We start from the raw sequence: 19,580 nt of genomic DNA, 5'->3' as shown, positions 1-19,580 counted from the left end.
GATGCCGCCCTGCCGATCTGCCAGGCCGCAGGGCCCGCCCTCCCAGAGCTCCCGCCTCGCTGAGGAGGCCAGACTCACCTGCCAGCAGGCACTTGGCGGAGAGCTTCACCATCGCCCCGGCCCGAGAAAGGCAGAGGCGGCGGATCGGGAAGGCGGCCGCCAACGCGCTCTGCCGCGGCCCTAGCAACAGCGCGGCCCTAGCAACGGGGCGCCCCGCCTTCCTCCCGCGCGCTAAATCCGGCTGGCTGCGAGCTCTGCTCGTCAAGGCTAGCCGGAGTTACTATTGGCTGCTGTGTCTTTACCCTCCCTCAGATCGTCCTGTCACTCAAATCCTGGTCCCCGCCCTTCTTGTGGCTGAGGCGGGGCAGAGCGCTCAGAGAGCGGTGCCGCTGTGGTACGGATGGCTAAGGCGGGGTGTTGTCTGCCCAGCAACTACCTACGTAAGGGGAACCGACTTGTTATTGGGCAGAGCAAAGGGGACAGTACAGCGTAGCCAAAATTAACTCACTTGGAAAAGGGCAGAAAATAATAAAGTTGTAGGCAAAAGTCTACAGAATAGGAGTTTAGAAGCACTAAGAAGCGAAAAGACAAGTGAGAGAGAGGCAGAAAAGCCTCTGTCTCACACCTATCTCCTTTCCAGGCAATGGGATCTTCCGGGCACAAGCGCCCTCACTCGCATGCATGGCGGGATCTTTTCCTGCGCATGCGCCTGACTGGCGGCCAGAGGGCCGGGGCTGCTCTGCGCATGCGCTTGATGGCCGGGTGTGGAGTCGCCCGTGGTCGTTAATGGACGACGGGGTGGGGGGAAGGTTCTGAGGGGGTCGTTGCGTCTTCGTTTACATGCCAGAAGGCTGTGGTGCAATTCAGCGAGAACTGGAGGGGCTGAAGGGAGATCGTATCAATGCTTGTAAATATCTAAAGGGTGGGAGTCTAGTGGATGGGGCCAGGCTGTTTTTAGAGATGCTCCACAAGAGGACAAGGGGCAGCTTGCACAAACTGAAGCATGGGAGGTTCTGTATGAACACGAGATTTTATTGATTGATTGATTTAACTTTGTGGGTTGCAGAGCACTGGAACACGCTGTTCAGCAAGATTGTGGAGTCTCACAGAATCACTGACTGGTTCGGGTTGGAAGGGACCTCAAGGATCATGAATCTCCAACCCCCCTGCCACATGCAGGGCCACCAATTTAATACTAGACCAGGCTGCCCAGGGCCCCATCCAACCTGGTCTTGAACACCTCCAGGGACGGGGCATCCACTACCTCTCTGGGCAGCCTGTTCCAGCACCTCACCACTCTCATATTAAAGAACTTCCTCCTGATATCCAACTTAAATCTTCCCTCCTTCAACTTAAAACCATCTCTGGAGATATTAAAAACCTGCCTGGAAGCTTTCTTCTGCAATGTGCTCCACAGAACCTGCATTTAGCGGCGGTTTGGACTAGATGATCTCCAGAGTTCCCTTCCAAACCCCCATAGTTTTGTGATTCTGTTCTATTTGTGCAACCTTTGCATTATCCTTGTCTATTTGTAATATTGTCCCAGTTTACTGACAGGTTTGTATGTGAAGGCTTTGAGACTTCATTATGATGTACTTGAGATTTATTGATCATGTCTGTAATGTAAATGTAAAGTACTATCCATCAACATTTACCAAGGTCTCAAACATCTCTACCATTTCACTCTGGGGACATTTAATAGAAGGCATAGATTATGCTAGAAGTGAAATTGTCATTGCTATTGAGAACTTCTGCTGGCTACAGCCTTCATCACATTCTTTACTTTTCTTATAGCACCCTGGTCCTTTTTCTCATTTCCTCTTTTCCTGCTTTCCTCTGCATGCACTTAGCATGCAGCAAGGACTTGTATCCTTGCTTTATTTCAGCTGTCCTTTTGCCCCACACATTATATATTTTTTTCCTCTGCTTGATTTCTCCTAGGTAAAAGTCCTTCCCTTGTCTGCACTGACAGTGATAGATTAAGGATGGAATTACTTATCTACACCTTATAATCCAAGCAGAATTGCATTCTGCTGTTAGCAGTCCACAGGGGTTGCTGCTGAATAAATTGGAGTACTGGTAGCTGTGCTCACTGAAGCTTCTCTCATCTTGAATACATGAAGAGGGAGGGGGAAAGAAACCCTGCAGGCTTGAAAAAAAAAACAAGCCAAACATAACACAAAGCAAAACACCAAAAACCACAGCACAGGATGAGGTTCTTACTCCAGAGAAGTGTTGATTAGGTTAAATCCTGTACTTAGCAGCTAAAGAGAAATAGAGCACTCCTTTACTCACACATTTCATTTCTTTATCAAATATAGCAAGATTCCTTAAGTGTCTAATGTGAGCAGGATAAGTTGCCCTGGCAGCTGCAGGACCATGAAATTTGAAATCACATTTCTTTAGGCAATGGTCACAAAACAGCAAAAAAAGAGCACATGGGGCTCACAGTTCATCAGGTTCCAGATAGCACTGTGGCTCCAGCAGGAGTGGCAAAGAATGGCAACAGCAAGGTAAAGTAGGGCTTTGCAATAGGGATTAAACAAAGGTGATGTGATCTTTTAGACTGATAAATGGTTTGTGTATCTGCGGGATGCTTAGCTATTCCCTTTCTTATGTCCTTCACGACATGTGCCTGTTCAAAAGTGATTCTGGTGAGGCAGAAGTCAGTAATATTCCTAAGACTTGGTGTTGTATTTCACATTCAAAGATTTGGGGTATGTTCTGGGTTGAGCAGGTTACAGCCTGTGTTGTCTTGAATGGGCTGATGTTTTTGAGGTACTAATGTAGCTATCCTTGGAGTCAGCAATGCTTCTCAGGAGGGCATTAATGCTGGTGAAAGGAATTAGTAGATCTTTAGGTAAGAACTTGTTTAAATACAAACTGTATCGTCAGTTCCTTTTTAAAGCTTATGTTACTAAAAAACAATATGACAAAACAGAGTAAGAAAAACCTTGAAAATTGAAAATCGATGAATATTCAGAGTTCACATGGCTCTTAATCTGTATGCATCCTCACAACATTAACTATGAGTATTTAGTGATATGTCTGGAGAGCTCTGAAAGCTGCAAGAAGTGAGGGGGGGATCCCTCAGAATTGCTTTTTGTTTCTTTTATTCGAAGTGAGACTATTAGCACAGAAGTATGGATATGGATGCTTTCTATATCACTGTGGATAACAGGCCTTCTGATCTTGCTCATTTGTGGTAGGGACCGAGACATGAAGGCTTTTTGGATGGGACTCCGCATTGAAATTTAAGATGATTATGAAATGGTGGAATCAGCCAAAGAATTTTTTGGCAGCTACAGCAGCACTTCTGACCAATCTGGCACGTCTGCCATTTGTTTCTGATGTACTACATTGGGAAAGTGGAAGTTAGAAATGAATGGTTGTAGCATCAATAGAAAGTGGTAAATTATTATATGTAGAGTAGGTATCTCTGCAAGGTTATAGACTTGGTTTGAGTATGCTAATTTTAACTGTTTTGTCCTCTATTCTGATGAATATGGAATGAGGGACAGATTTCTCAAGGATGTGTTCAAATCCACAAGGATAAAGATAAGGAGAGTTATTTGGAATAATTATTCTGAATATGCCTGGAAAAATTCCAGCTTGATTCTTTCTTATTTGTTTGCTCTTGCGTAGAGTAAATAGGAAAATCAGAGTCACAGTTTAATGTCAGATTGCACTGAAAAATAGTAAGGCTAGGAAAAATACTGAGAAGAGAACCCTAATCTTTATGCAGTTTTTAGCAGTATAGCCCAAAGCATTAGACATGGATCGCTGATTTGAAAACTGAAGCCTCATACAGAAGTCTTCTTCATGTAATATAGATTTCTTAGTAGTGGTTTATTTGTTGGGACCAAGGACTTAGTGTGTCCTTGCGTGCGGCCTGCACCTTTCCCAGCTCTGAGTATGCTTTTATTGGAGCAGCCACTCTTGTGCTCGTAAGCGAGCACTGAATATCCTTCTGCATTGTGGGGAAGGGGCTGTAAGATACAGAATGTAAGAATGTGTGACGTCTTCGGTTGTGCTACCCGTAATTTCATGGTGCCGTTTGTTATGTGGTGATGATGGTCCAGCTGATGGGTATGAGCTGGAAATCTTTTTTCTTTTTTTTGGATCTCTGGCTGCTGTCGGTGCTTAAAAAGCAGCTGCTAGGTTTACTACTTAAGTACTACCCCTTATATTAAAACTATAAGGCAAACTGCATCCGGATCATGAGTTTTATAAAAAGTATATTGTTCCTAAGTTTTTAGGGTTTGAATTTTCAGGATTTTCTCTGCCACCATGACTGATAGAATTTTTCGGCTTTTCCTGACAGCTGGGAGTCAGCCATGTGACCACAGCTTTCATGGGAGACAGAAAAAAATAATACTTGAGACTCCTAAAAGAAATCAGAAAGAAAGGAGTCTGCATCTTGCTGTTTTCTACCATCTCCACTTATCTAAAAGGTTATTATTTAGGCACGAACTTTTCCATACTATGCATGTCCTTTCTTTTCAAGGTCAATTTATGATCATGTGTTAATAATATAATAAAACCTCTCCTACTCCAAGCTATTCAAATCCTCACTCTAACCACCTGCTCTGGATTTTTATCTCCCCAAGTCCCAAACCCCAAATTTCTATGTTCTTCACCCTCTGGCCTCTATGTTACAGCTTTCTTCATAAATTTCTAGCTCTCTAATACTAAAATAAAAATTCCCCCTCCTTAATTCCCTGTAGATGTTCACACCAGCTACTTCCTTCCCATTTGCTGTCAAGCCTTGCTAGATGAACTCGTCATCATTTTTTTCTACAGATGTGGATCCTTGGTTCCTGCTTCTGACGAAGTCTTAAACATCTTGGCCACAGAGTGAGCTAATAAAAATTCTGAATGAGTAGGATCTCGAGCTCGTACATTCTGAGGAAAAAAAAAATTTACATGGGGAGCCCTTCATTGTTAACCTGCTCTGTGGTTTGTACTCAGTAGACTAGGTGAGATTTTAGGCTAATTTTGACTTATTTCGGTGAGAAATAAGTTACATTATACCGGTTATCTTCCTTTGGAGCATTCAAAATGAAGATACACTTGAACGCTGGGATCCTCAGCAAGCAAAGAAAAAGATGTAGGCTCATTAAATTTATGGGCAAATGTCTCTTAAGACTCCTCTGCTTTGCTAAGAAGGCTATCACGTGTGAACAAGAGAGTTAATGCATGCAGGGAGGAACAGAAAAACACTGGCTCTGGTAATGGAGATTGTTACAGAACATAATTGAACACTGACTGCAGCAAAGCTGAAAGGAGACTTGCATTACAATTACATAAAATCTTTATTTTTTCCCCTAACCTCTGATTTGAGCTGTCTGACTAAGAGCAGGTGCTGGGCAATAGCTCAATTTCAACAATCCATTGCAGCTGAAAGAGTGGATGCAGTTGTGCTGTATCCAGCAAAATTGAAAATTACTTTAAGAAGGGGGATGGAATGCAAATGTTTTAAGACAGAAAATCTTCATTCATTTACAGAAGGAAGCCTAAAATTAGCAAAGCCGCATCGTTCTAATTTGTCTCTATATTAGAGCAGTAATAAGTGCTTGATAATTTGCTCTTACCTTTCTATTTTCATATATAGTGATACATTTTTAAAACTGCATTGCATTATGGAGCTACTGGAAATGAAGTTTGTTAACCATCTGTAATTTACAGAGGACCCTTCCAGGCAAGCAGAAAAATGGCTCTAAACCATTTGGCTTTTCAGCAACCCGTGGCCTGTCCATCAGTGGTGTCTATTAGATGTTTGACCTCACTTTCTCCAGCTCAAGCTCTAGAGTGGCAAAGTTGGAATTAGCAGATAGTTACTGTATTCTTTCCACTTGGCAGCTTGAGTATCTGTTTGTTAGTGCCAGCGTGGTACCATTTAGAGTGAAACTATCTGTATTTTTGTACATGAGCTGTTAATGGCTCAAGATGAGTATCCCCTAGAATTAAAACCTGTAGTATTATGAGTTGGCCGTCCTCATTCAGGCACTGACAAGATCCTTTCACTTAGATTTTCCCAGATGGAAGACCAAATAAGTTTATGAAAAAAAATCTTTTCTAGCTACATGATACATTGCCTAATTAAGTATCTTCCAGTGGTTTTTTTTAGGTCCTTTTATGTTTGTATTACTATATTCTTGCAGCTACTGCAGTTCCTTCTATTTATTTGGCAGCCGGAGAAGTGACTCTAATATTTGCATTTATATTAATTTTTGTGTTTAGAAGTATACCAAGCTTTGTCAAGCTTTGTCACTTTATTAACTAGGAGAGCACTAACCAGAAATGTACCTCCTCCCATGTGAAGTAATTGTCCCACAGTAGGAGATCCTACAGTGTGGGAAGGTTTTGACAACTGATCGCTCATTATCACAGCTAACCTCCTTCAGAAACATTTTGCTTTCCTCTCACTTATTTAATTGAAAAGCTGTTTTAGGAGTGAGATTTCCAAAGAGTGTTTCCCTTTGGAAAAGAGAATCTGCCAAAATATTCTTTGAGAACGAAGGTGAGTTTGTGCAGCAGTTCACATTCACACACACCTGAGCAATGAGAGAGGCCAGGACCTAGGGGAGGTGTTCCAATGACTTGCATGTACTGAAGTCTACACTCTTGCATCTTTGACATTCTTACAAAAACGTCAGCAAAAACTTTAATCACAGCTTGGTTTTGATAGTTTGATGTATGCTCTGAAATTTCTCTTTCATTCGCAACTAATTTATAAATAAAATTATTTTCTTTATCTGCTGACAGCATAAATCTCCACCCGGGATTTTAGATTCAGATGAACTTCTTTTGTGCTTTATGCTCATCGGCATAAATCCCGGGGGCTAATTTGTGTCTTCAGGAAACCTCGTGTAAATTTGCACTCTTCAGTGTTGAATTGTTTGGTTGAGGCAAAACTTATTAAAAAAAAAAAACAAACCTGCAGAATTATCTAATTTTTAATTCCATAGCAAGAACGGCATTAACTGTTTCAGATGGAATATTGTCAATTGTTTAGAGGCTTTGTTAAAGTGGTGTTGCTGGAGAATGTGAACTGCATTTCCAGTTTTCAAAAGCATTTACAAACTGGGGGAAAGTGTGCTTACTCTTCACTCGAAGATGCAAAGTCAGAGGAGGCAAAAGAAGCAAATGAGAAAGCTTTTTTTCGGTGAAGTGAAGAGTGGAGGCATTCATGGGACGTTAGGCAGTGATACACTCGTGACTGGTAGATAGACTGTAAATATAAATTCTACCTCAGTTTTTGCAAAACGAACAGGTGTTATGGCCTCCAGTCCATTGGTTCCAAAAATAAGGCATGTGGGAAATTGCTGATCCATGAAACTCTATTAAAAGCTTGGCAGGACCTTGTAAAGCATAAACAATTATGTGTTTGTTGGTTAAAGATTTGGTACTGGTAAACAGTGATCTTAGAAATGTTAGTTGGGGTAAATCTTCTTTGTTGAATGTTTTGTCCTTTGTCAGGAAATCGTAGTTTGTCTTGGGGATCTGGTTCTTCCTTTTGAGCTGCACCTGAGAGTGATCTCTGTTTCTTTTCTAGCAATATATAATATCAATATAAATAAGTAGTATCTTTTTCATATGAGTAAACGTAATTTACTTATCTTAAATCATCCAGTTGAGTCTTGTTCCAAGCCACTGATTTTATACCTGATGAAGGGACGTGTGTTGGTTATTGAAGATTTTGTCTTTGATGTGATGATGGAATTGTTGCTGTGTTTGTTTGTTTAATAACTTCTGCTGCATTACAACTGGGGAGTAAACTACGGAGGATTTACTGTTCATGACGAAGATGATAATGCTAGTAAAGAAAATTAAGGTAGATGTTTGTCAGAGAAGCTTAATTTCTGTGCAAATTAACACATCTTTCTGTACGAAACTGTACATCGCAGGACAATGTAGATTTTTCAGACACCTGTATTATTTTTTCTCTACTGCTGAAGGCGTAAAATACTTTGTTTGAACATTGAATTTAAAATCCAGTTAAGAATAACGATTTAAAGCAGAGTTTGAGAGTTCTGATGGTGTGGGTAGATGACCCAAGTATGCTGGCTGCATACTTGCAAAAACTAACCAAAGGTGTGGATAGTGAGGTGTTGATTCTTGTTTAGAATATCAAGTACTGCCTACCATGAAAAGTGAAGGTGCTGAGTCTCTGAACATATTGTAAGTGGTATTCTGATTGTAATTGTTTCTGTCCGAAGGTAAAAGGATAGTTCTTTTAATCTTATCCAATGGAAAAATATAGGCCAATTAGATCCTAAGTGCTGCTTGTTCAGGGATGATTGAGGGACTACTGTGAAAACAGACCGATGTAGGAATCACTGGAGTCTTCAGACTTTTATACCAGTAAAATATCTCAATGAATGTTACTTTAAGTTGCTTTATTTCCAATAGAGTACTATAAATAATTTGGTAGACTCATTATTTGCTACTTGTTCTATTCTGCTTTGCTTTCTTTTTTTTTTTTTTTTTGGTTTTTTGGCAAAGCCCTGGATAAAACTACAGGGTTTTTTTATCACACACAAGGATGTATTAAAATGTAAGACAGGCAGAGAGCATAAAAGCCTTTGGCTGTATAACGATTTTTATGGTATTTCTTTGATTAAATGGCTCTTTATTCGTGATGCTTCTGTGTTCATGGGACTCACAATTTTTCTGTGGCCCTCTGCGCTCTTGTAATTACGCCTCATTACCACTTGAGGTCAGCAGCTGCCGAGAAAAAAAATAAATAAACCACCTCTCTTCGTTGCAATACATTTTCATTTGCTTTATTTGGATACTTAAAAATCAGTACATTTTTCTGATCCGTATATACATTGTGCAAAACTAGAGGATTTCTTTTGGATGAACAGCAGCTTCAGCAAAAAGTAAAGTCTTCCTTGTAAGTGACTATAGAGGGGAAACCTAGGATGGCTTTAGGGAGTGTTTATTGGCTTTGCAAGTAGCATCAGCAATTGCTGTGGCAGAGAATGGAGCTCTGTACAATGTGGTGGTGACAGAGTTTTAGTCTTAACCTTTTTTTTTTTTTAAATATGAGATTGATGATAATCAGAATGGATTAAGATATTATTGCTGCAGGGAGAAGTTTGGAATCAAGAAATAGAAAATACCTTTCCTCTTAATTGAAGTATTAATCAATGTTCTGTCAAAATGTGGGGGAAATGTCTAAAAGTGATTTATTTCCACTCTAAACTTTGATTAAAAAAAAAAAGGGGGAGAAAAAGCAGTAGCTTTGTTTCAAAGTTACTGACAAAGATTTGGGAAAGAAGCGTTTGGTTCTTTGCTCTGTCATAGCCTTACTGTTGGCTACTTGCTTCTATAGTCTGAATCTCAGTTTCCTATATGTAACTCTAAGAAAGATGTTCACTGTTTTTGATAGTTGTAGAAGATACGTCTTTTTTTTATATAAATATATTTGATACTCCATTTTCACGGTGGGAATGTCAGCATTAGCATCACAGCCAAATCTTGGTGCTCCTTTCTTCACATTCGTAATGTTGTCTCTTTTGAGTAATGCATCCTTTCTGTCCCAGGTACTTGTGTAACACTGCTAATAAATATATCCTGTGTTTCAAAGGCAATCACATTTTAATACGTTACAAAGTTATCCCTGTGCATGATGAGCAACTACTGATACTCTTGTCAAATCTTAAAATCCCCCTGCACAAGGCAGATTTAGCAAACTATACAAATAATTTACCAGTCACCAAAATGCATCAGAGAAGATGTTGGTTAACATGTAGGAAATTCATTTTAGCTATAACAACTCATTAAGTCAGAAGAACAAACTGCCAAATGAAGTTGGGTGATTGCCATTGCTAGTGATTTTCCAGGCTATGAGTATGCATCCATCTATGGCTTAAAAATAATGCAGTCAGTTCTGCCACAATTCAGAGCTTGGACTGAATGACTCATTTTGTGCAAGTTTTATCCCAAATAATTACACTTTACCCTAACTAAGGATAAAGCAGTAGGGGTGTCAGCAATAAGTAAATAAAATAAATAAAATTTTCACTCAGCGCCTGCCAAGACTACGTGAAATAAGAAACAAGTGATAGTGAGAGAGAGTGGAGCCCAGATTGATGTGACCTTTATTATTTTAACAGTGTCTTTCAGCACAGTTACAGAGTTGCAGGATTGCAGAGAACAGAGCTGGAGTATAAAATAACATAAATAAATAGAACAGGAGCCAAAGCAGTCAGCGGGAGGTGGTTGGAATTGGGCAGTGAAGGATGGGTGAAGGGTTTGCATTGCTTAAAGCCTTTATGATTCAGCCACCATAGTTGCAAATTCTGGAGAGGGGAAGAAAAAAAAAAAAAAAGGTTCAAATGTTAAAAAAAGGAAGATATAAAGAAAGAAGAATCAAATTACAATGATTACAGATTCACTGATGTAGCAGAGACGTCACAAGAACAGAAGAACAAAAGAAATCCAAGTTAATTAAAGTTAATTCCTAAGTCGCTGTTGACTTAGGAAATCTCGTAGTGAAGTGAAATAATTTTTTGAGGGCAAGGGAGTGGGAAGCTATGCATGCCAGACTGTCAGAACTGTCCGCTGCTATTCATGTGAAGAACTTGATTGGTTTCCTGTTTTTCTTTTGTAAATCTCAATGGGATGAAGGCAAGAGCTAGAAATTTAATTCTGCAGTCAGATAAATTTCCTTTCTATCAGATTTTGGCAAAGAGACTCATGAATGAGTCTTTCAGAGTATTTGTGTCCCTGTGTTATAAATATATTACATGCAAACTCGATTTTGGACTGGCAAATTGATGGAAAATGATATATTACAAAACAGAAGGCTGACTCCACTGTAAAAACCTACCTAGTAATGTTGACCATGTTGATGATGATGAGAAAAATTCCTGTGATTTCAGAGGGTTGGGATTTTATTCTTTGGCTTTTATTAGTGTTATACCCGTAATGTTTACATAAAGGTATCTATCTGCAGTTTGGGATAATTTTATAGCGTAATATATATAATGCCTTTCAGAGCTGTATTACCTATGGAGGTTAAAATTCATAACTCCATCTAAACTTGGATGAGTCACAGTTGTATGCACCGAAAAGTGTTAAAAATCACAGATTGAAAGGAATCCCAGCAAGGGAAACAATGGAAAGATTAGAGGGTCTACAGAAAGAACAGTTTATGGGTTTAACATAACCGGCTGAGAGGAAGGTAACAAATGGGAGGGAGACATCTGTAAAAGCTCAAAAGAAAATTATTGGAGTTTGACATAACAAAGAGCAATGTCTTTCAACTAAAAAAAGCAGGTGAAAATTAGGCATTTTACAGAACGTTCTAACATTCAACTGGAAACTGTAAATCTCTAACTCATTGATATCTCTACTGATTTGTGTGTATAAACAGACAATTCTTCTGATGACGTGTCCAAAAATATTTTGCCAAACGCTCGCATGCCAGACTGAGAAGTAAGTGTCAGAGGGTTTAAATTAAATCCACAATTGTCCATCGTTTTGAAAGAAGTACATCCAAATTAGGATTAGTTATGCGGATTACCTAACATGAAACGTATATAAATCCTGTACATGGTGGGGGTACTTAGATCAAAAGTGTTGCAAACTGAATTTAAGAGATAACATAAACCACTTGTGATAGAAACCCAGGCTGTTCTGGGCAGGAAGGGAGAGCGGTTATTAAATCAGTGTGTGAATGGATCCTATAGAGAGAAACATGAACTCCCATAGATGAAACCTTTCTAAAAGGGAAAACTAACAATGCATATTCTATTAGAACAAGTTGTCATACTTGCTACTGCCAAATTAATTCATTTTTAAAACAAGTCGTATCTACAGAATGTATTTGGAAAAGGTTATTCAACCTGAAGCGAGAACATTTCTACACTACCTTATGCTAGTGATTTTATCACTTGATGGCAATATATTTCAAGGATACTTTCTGAAAGCCACCAAACCATAAAGCCATAAAATGTTCCTTCATGAATAATTGCTATGCACTTCATACTTTATCCAGTATCTTCAGTATACCTTATAGATATTTCAGAGATGCTCCAGTTGAATAATTTTGCAAACTACTTTGCCAACTATTTTCATGTGAAGGTTAGTTCAACTCTAGGGTGATTGTGGATGCATTGTCACAAAGCATATCCATATATGCAAAATTTATGAGATATGGCACTATTTACTAGACCTTGCGTGTTGCTCACTTTGTTAATTGTTTATTGCTGTTGAATGGCCTGTTGGTGAGATAATCCTTCTGATTGCATCCTCTCCTATAGCTGCAATTCGCCTTCCAAACAAATATAAAAATGCACAAATGATAGTAAAAGGATTTTCAGTATTTTGCTTGCTGTCTTGTCTCTGATGTAAAAGGGGAGGGTTGTCCCACTGTGTTTAGTACAGTTTAGTAGTATATACTCTAATGCGTACCTGGTAGTACTTTACCAAAACGACAGATTTAATTACAGAGAACAAGTTGTAGAATAATAATTTCTCTCACTGGGTCCAATTTCTACATTATCAAATGTATTTATAATGACTTACACTAATTTATTTTTTTGAAAAAGCAAAAAGAGGGAAAAGAGAAGGACTTCCAAAAGATTTTTCTCTGTTGTAAATGACTTTTACTCATGGCAAGGTCATGGCATACCAGCTGTAACTTTGAATGCAGGATGCCTCACTTTTGCAACTTTTGAAGAAAGCAATAAGAATATTTGTAAAAGCTTTAGAAGTTGACCTGTATTGAGTAAAAGACTTCGACTTAGGATATTTTTTCCTTTTTTTCCATCTACAGCACACAAATATTGAAAATTTTCTACATATACTTTCTCAAATCTGTTAGTTATAAGAAATTGAAAGCACGATGTGTCTGTCCACTGCTAAAAACACGACAAAATTTCAATAAAACATTATGAGCAAAAGCCTGCCTTCTTTTTCCTGCCTCCTTCTTACAAGCATTTTCCTGAAGCTGATGGTGCTACTTCAGTGTCGCTTCACATTCCAATCTGAAAGCCAATGCTTGTAGTTTTATTAGGTAACCAACCTGGCTTTGGCCTAGATTTTTTTTCAAATTCTTCATTTTCTGTTCACATCAATGAAACATAAAGAGGCTTGGCATCTCAGAGAAGGTAATTGTGTCTTGCATGAACATGCTGCAGATTTTTAGCCCGTTGAAATGGGCTGAGCAACCACAAATTACAAATCTCGATTCAGTAAGTTGATACAATAATTTCTGAGCTGGACAGTCTTGCAGAAACGAAAGAAGGCTTTAAATGAGACACCTAAGAGAAGAATTTGTAATGCGAGACCTCCTATGAAAGAAGGTTGATTAAGAGGTTGAGATTAATGTTTGTGGTGAAACAGCTGAGAGAAACAGCTTTGTGGTGGCAAAAGACAATCCATTAAGCCTGACTGCCATATGATACGATGTACATTTATGACTGTGATTAATTTAGGTGGTTAGTTACGAGCACTTATAATCTGGAATTGGATTTATGAACCAAAGAAAAAGGTGTGAAGTATCAGTCATCCTCGCCCTTTGGTCACACTTCCAGCTGTTTCCTTTGCCTGTTCTTCCAGCCTTCGTGGCATAACTGTTTGTCAGAGTCAAATTTAAGAAAGGGAAAAGGAACAGATTTCATGCAGTAGTAATGTGGCCAGAAGAAAGAAAAGAGTTACTTGGTGTAAATTCTCATTATTTGGTGTAAATTCAGAGTAATTCTATTTCAGAGTTAAGGAAGAGTGGTAATTGCAGAAGAAGGAGAAAAAGAAAAGAAGTGTTTCATATTGTTTTGTTATAGTTGAATAACTGTCAATAAGTGTCAACTTTAGAAAAGTGCTATGGTCGATCTTGCATGAAAGTGTTAATGTCATTCTTTCACATTAGCCAAAATGGCTCTGTGATATACTTATCTTATTCCAGTTGAGCTGATTTTTGCTCTGCAGCCTTCTGCATAACTGAGAATGTATTTGAGGTGAGGTTGGCTAATCAGCTGCAAGCCTACTTACCTGAATCAAGTTTTCTTCTGAAAATTGTGCTACGAGCAGACACTTCAGCAAATATATCACCTGACTGTCCAAGGATAACTCTGTATGACATTGCTTCAGCTTCTAAACTGGGAGACTCTTAGATAACCTCATTTTTATTCCTTTCATTCCTTTTTATAATTGCTTTTTATTTGGAGACAACATTTTTGTATTGATCTCAAAGTTCAGATAAGAGAGATGTGAGGTTATTATTATTATTTTTTTAAAGATATGTTTACACTTCAACCTATCATGTAGCTTATCAGCGTGGTGAAAACTTAGCAATTGCCTGCTGTCTGGGTGATTTAGTGCTCTGGCCACAATCCCCTGCTATCATCTCCTGCAGTGAGGAAGGATGTAATTCAGAAATGCCTCTTCCAGCTTGTCTCAGGGATACAGAAGAAAAAGATGGAGAAAGAAAAGGAAGAAAATTTTCTTGTGGGCCAATTTGATTCATCCCAAGGGGAAATTGAAAACAGAAGTAATTTTTCTAAAGCAACGCTGTGAGGGAATTTCTCACTCCTTGTAGTTCTCGTATTTAGAAAAAGAGAGTGATGAGGTCTTTAGGTGTGAAGACCTACCGGACACTAGCAGAGTGGATGGACTGTTATTGGATGACTCTGTGGTGGCAGACTGACTGTACTTTGAATTTTAAGGACATTGCAAGGCTTTGAACAGTTTCAGAAAGCATTACTTTCTTTTTCACTAGTCACCAAGGCAAAATGCTGGTACTCAGCTATTTTATTTTCTAAATTCGATATTCACACCTCTCTGTGAAGTCTCAGTGTCCTGACCCACCCTGCACTGAAAAAGAATAAAACGATTTTAAGAAGTTGTGTCGGTATTTCTTCCTACGTCCCTTAATTACAAACTGAACTCTAAACTCTTGCCCCCTCTAGTGTCAGAATTCGGCTCCTATTTCCCCTGAAGCCTGTGAGCAAGGTACGGGCAATGTAGCAAGGCTTGACATTTCATTAAGCCCACATTGTGCCCTTCAGAAGGTCACAGCCCGCGGTGGTTCCTAATTTTACTCAGTTCTTATGTGTAGGAGTAATACTGGATTTTTCCTATGGAAGTTTATTCCTCTAGTTACATACCATCAGCGCCAATTTTACCATCACCATCCTTATCTCCAGCAGCCAGAAGAGCCTTTGTCTCTTTGTCTGATAGGTCTCTGCCATCTGGGGTAAAGCCCTTCAGCACAAACCTGAAGAGGAAGAATGGAAAAAAAAAAGGAAAATTGTTGTTTGTTTGTTTGTTTGTTTGTATCAGAACAGTTTCACTTCATACTTATTTGCATTGCTGTTTCCATATATGAGATGGAATCCATGGTTGTGTCTTCAGTAAAGGTCATAGAATCACAGAATCATTTTGGTTGAAAAAGACCTCTAAGGTCATCTGGTCCAACCACCAGCTCATCCCCACCATGCCCATAACCACGTCCCTCAGTACCACATCCACATGGTTCTGGAACACCTCCAGGGACGGTGACCCCACCACCTCCCTGGGCAGCCTGTGCCACTGCAGCACCACTCTTTATCATCCGGAAGGAGCACTGTACTCTGAATCTAAGTGAAGTACCATCCACGAGGTATTGATCACTCAAGAGTTTGAGGGATCCCGCAGCTAGCTAACTCCAACACACTATAGTTCTTACACCCAGCAAACAACTGATTATTGCACAATATAACACAAATACCAGTTGGGAGGCTGAACCATAAGCTGTTATCTAGAGTCCTGTGAAAAGGAAATCAGACTCTTAAGGTGAGCCTACTTGAGAAACACCATATCTTTACTTACTTTAACTCTTCCTCTTCAATGAAGCCACTCCGGTCTTTATCAAGGATATGGAAAACCTTCTTCACATCTTCTGGGCTCTTCTTTTTCAATCCCACCATCTCGAAAAACTTCTTGTAGTTAAAAGATTCGGCTGCTATAAGGGGGTGAAAAGCCATAGAATGGTTTAGAAAAATCTTTAAAACTTATATACGTACATAACCCTGTGCTTTTCTTCCTTAGTGCTTCATGTCCCCCCTGGGAGGCAAAAGTACATTCTAGCCTTGCTGTGGCAGGAGCTAGATATCTGCACTGCAATAGTCATGCTTCACAAACACTCATTTAAATAAACAAATGGTGAGAAGGGCACTGTTTCTGTTTTGCAGATGAAGAACTGAGCTACAGAGGGATGGAGACTTGCCCAAGGTCACACAGGAACTCTATGCAGAGTTGGAGACTGAAGGCTAACCTGCCTACTCTCAATTCAGTGCCTTAAAATATGTCTTGCTGAGTTTTACACTAAAAAAAAAAGAAGTGTTCAGAGAGCAAACTCCGCCTATTAGACCACTGTCACTTTCTGATATTTCCACCCCCGTGGACAAGATCTATTTTAGTGCACATGGCTCGTACAGTTCTGGTCCGTTTTTCCTGAAGGCTCGCCTGAAATTGGAATAGAGCATTCCTACCACTAAAGGCGTGTGCAATCACTGTCTGTAAGCTCAGGCTCTGCAAAGCAGCGCTGTGCTGTGCCTGCAGGACCCTTTGAGACACAGTGGCTGGGGAAAAAGCAGAGCCCTGGAAATCGGAGAGGGGATAATACATGGGGTTTACCTGCTGCATCCTTTAACCAAACCACCTCTGTCCCACCCATGCAGCCCCCTGCTAACGGCTGTGGTGCAGCCTAGAAAGGTGCTGCTGAAATCCAATCCCGTGACCTCCACAAGGTGCTGAAATATTATTATTATTATTATTATTATTATTATTATTATTATTATGCATCTTTGTTCCCACCGCAGCTTTTCCTATTACATAAAGCGAAGGAAGATCAATCACTCGAGACCTGCTTGCCTGAGACCCGTCATTAGTAGCTCTTAATTACTTCTGCTCCGGGACTTCGAAACGGCCCTGGAACAATGGGAGCTAATGAGGAAAACAGCTGCCGGATCGAGCGGAGCAGTTCGTTGGTCCCCGCGACTTTGTGGCTGCTGAGTTTGTTGGGGCTCAGCGGGTTTTGCGCTGCTTCTGTTCGGGAAGGTCACCGCACAGAGCAGGAGAGAAAGGCACTTCGGGACAGGGGGGGCATAACGCCGCCCGTTTCCTTGAGGGCAACCCTTAACAATCGGAGCACGAAGCACGAAAAGGGTTTGCCGTCAGTTTTGAGAAGAGATGAGGAAAATCTGAACACCGGAGGAGCCCGAGATATATGGGACGTAGGGACCGCTGCAGCCATTCGCCCTGCAGAAAGCTCCTGCAGTCGAGCAGCGCACTCGCTTGCTCTGCTGCTGTGCCTTCTGCTCCATTCCGAAAAGCAAAGCCCGTTGGGGGATTCCGCATAGGGAGTAAGGAAAGAGCGGGTTTCATCTCCTTGAAATGCAAAAGAGCAGTTCTGCAGTACTTGAAACTGAATGTTAGATGGCTGGAAAGCTGCCGCCGTCCCTATCCTGCATCAGGAGTAATCCCCCTCGGTTCCCTTAGAAGTCTCCTCTCACGAGCAAAGCACAGCCTGCAGCTGCTGCTTACCTTCCTTTAAAAGGAACAGCATTTCACCTCCTTCGTGTGCAGAGCAACTTTGCTGAGGATGCAGTCCTGCACCTGATAAACCTGTCACGCCTTCGCCACACTTTTGAAAACGCGTCCTCTTTGCTATCTAATCTAGCTGTAATCTTCCCCGAGCTTAAATAAATGCACTACATCCTGGGCTGGAGAGACGAAAGGGAGGAGAAAAAAAAAAAATAAAAAAGAAAGAAAATTAAGCACTCACCTGAAAAGGCTCCCACAGCCTTCTTGATATCCTCAGCGCTGAGCACGTCAGTCATCGCCATCCTGCAACTGTTTGAACAGGGAAGCAAGTGCGAAAAGATTAAAAAAGTGCTTTTCTCATCATTTCTGCTCATATGACCAAAGCTGCAGTGCCGTGTGGGGATGATGGCACGTCGGGAGCGGCTGGCCCGGCGCCAGCCACGGGTAAAGCTGCTTGTGGCGGAACGCCACGGGCTGCCGCTCCCTCGGTGCGCACGGAGCGGTCCCCCGAAGGACGGGGTACGGGGATGCCTTCGTGGGGACCCGGCCGGGTGCGCTCCCTGCGGGGCGGTGCCTTACGGGAGCGCTGCGGGGGCTGCGTCGGAGCGGCCGTGCCAAGGTCAAGTCCTCGGGTGCGGTGGAACTGCAGAGCGGATCCCTTCCGTTAGGGAAGTCGGGATGAGCTTTAGCAGTTGTAGTCGGAACTGCAGCATATGCCAAGCTTCAAGCAGCTCTTGGGGTCGGGGAGCAAATGGAACGGAGCTCGTGAACGTTTGCTTTCTCGTTCAAACACTTGAAACGTCCCCCTCCCATCCCGCCTCTCCCCCCTCTCGCCCCCCTCCCCTTAGACCTCGTTTCTTTCGGGCCACTCCATATTAAGCATCATCCGCGCTGAATTCATTATCACATCCCCGCGAATCCCACGGCTGCCGCTCGCACTGTGCTGCAGAGCCCTCAGCGCTGGGATCCGCCGAAGGGGAAGCGGGAGGTGACCCCGCACTCGTGCCGAGCTCCTGCAGGGCGCCGGGGTCCTCAGGCGGGACCCACAGCCTCAAAGCAGCAGCTAAAAGGACTGAGGGATTGTGTGTTTTCTAGGTTTGTTTGCATCAAGAGACAGTGCCTTTTCTCACCTCGGGTGCAACCCGCTCGCAGACTCTGGGCAGGAGCCATCGGGTTGAGTTAGCCAAGGTTAGGGCCCAGGAGTAGGGCAGATCTCGGTAGGAATACTGGCATCTCTGCCTGAGGACAGGCGGGGAGGGAGGCGGTGTGGCAGCAGCATCCCCACCCGCTGTCAGCAGCTCCTGCTCGACCCCGCTGACGCAATGGCACCCATGGCCCGAACGCCAGAGCGGCCTCAAAAAGGAGGGGGCTGCTTTGCAGGAGCGTTTGGCTGTCGGTAATCCCTTGGTAAAAGCACGAGCCCCCACCCTCACCTCGGCGGCCCGAGCTCAGCTCCAGCGGGTGAGTCATTAGCGTGTCACCGAGCGCAGAAGGACGGAGGAGGAGGTGACGTTGGGGTCCCTTCTTTTTCTCTTTTCTTTTTTAAACAGCGAAGTCTTCCCTGTGGGAGGGACTGTCGTTTGGAACCTCTTTTTTTTTTTTCCTTCCCCTAATTTCTATGTATTTCCTAGGATACAAGAGGGGCTTTGTTGTCTTCAAGGACAGACAAACATTGGTGACGGATGGATTAGCAGCATCCATCTCCTTTACCCACAGGACGGGATGCACACTCAACCCGGAGGGCTCCGCTCTCCTCAGCTGCCCCCGTGTTTCCTGCAGTGGTTTCGGAGCCAGGAGGTGGAAGGGCAGAAGTGGTGGAGTTCGGCTCGGAGGATGGAGCTGAAGAAGCTCCGTGTAGAGCAGTCAGTCGTCGCCCTGTTTTACACAGGTTAAATGTAGTCCCTCCAATATACAACCATTAACAGGAGAAATCACCGTGCTGGTTGCACGATCTTCTGTAATTGGTGTCTCTTTACTTGCTCGTATTGATGGAAGAGAAAGGAAAATCTTTTTCTCTCTCTCCCTCTCTCTCTCTTTTT

The 19,580-nt window shown here is 41.8% G+C and overlaps 2 protein-coding genes across 6 annotated transcripts in view; both read right to left on the bottom strand.

The window, feature by feature from the left end:
- Positions 1–432, bottom strand: part of IFT27 (intraflagellar transport 27) — a 13,817-nt gene extending 13,385 nt beyond the window's left edge. For both annotated transcript variants that reach the window (XR_793689.3, XM_003202227.4), the window contains exon 1: positions 79–432. Coding sequence is in view for 1 of the 2 variants with exons in the window: in XM_003202227.4 (XP_003202275.1) it covers positions 79–112 (34 nt within the window). In the remaining variant the exon portion in view is untranslated. The remainder of the gene's footprint in view (positions 1–78) is intronic.
- An 8,328-nt stretch (positions 433–8,760) lies between these two features.
- Positions 8,761–19,580, bottom strand: part of PVALB (parvalbumin) — a 13,457-nt gene continuing 2,637 nt past the window's right edge. Inside the window, exons 1-5 of one of the 4 annotated variants that reach the window (XM_010711581.2) lie at positions 18,121–18,323; positions 17,783–17,850; positions 15,826–15,958; positions 15,123–15,232; positions 8,761–10,313 (exon numbers count right to left, since the gene is read on the bottom strand). In XM_010711581.2, coding sequence (XP_010709883.1) covers positions 10,285–10,313; positions 15,123–15,232; positions 15,826–15,958; positions 17,783–17,843 — 333 coding nt within the window. In that variant the 5' untranslated portion in view covers positions 17,844–17,850; positions 18,121–18,323 and the 3' untranslated portion in view covers positions 8,761–10,284. The other 3 variants (XM_010711586.3, XM_019615088.1, XM_010711574.2) reach the window with 3 other exon arrangements.

Source organism: Meleagris gallopavo, chromosome 1 (assembly GCF_000146605.3).
Source record: "Meleagris gallopavo isolate NT-WF06-2002-E0010 breed Aviagen turkey brand Nicholas breeding stock chromosome 1, Turkey_5.1, whole genome shotgun sequence".
NCBI lineage: Eukaryota > Metazoa > Chordata > Aves > Galliformes > Phasianidae > Meleagris > Meleagris gallopavo.
This window is presented reverse-complemented; position numbering and strand designations above follow the sequence as displayed.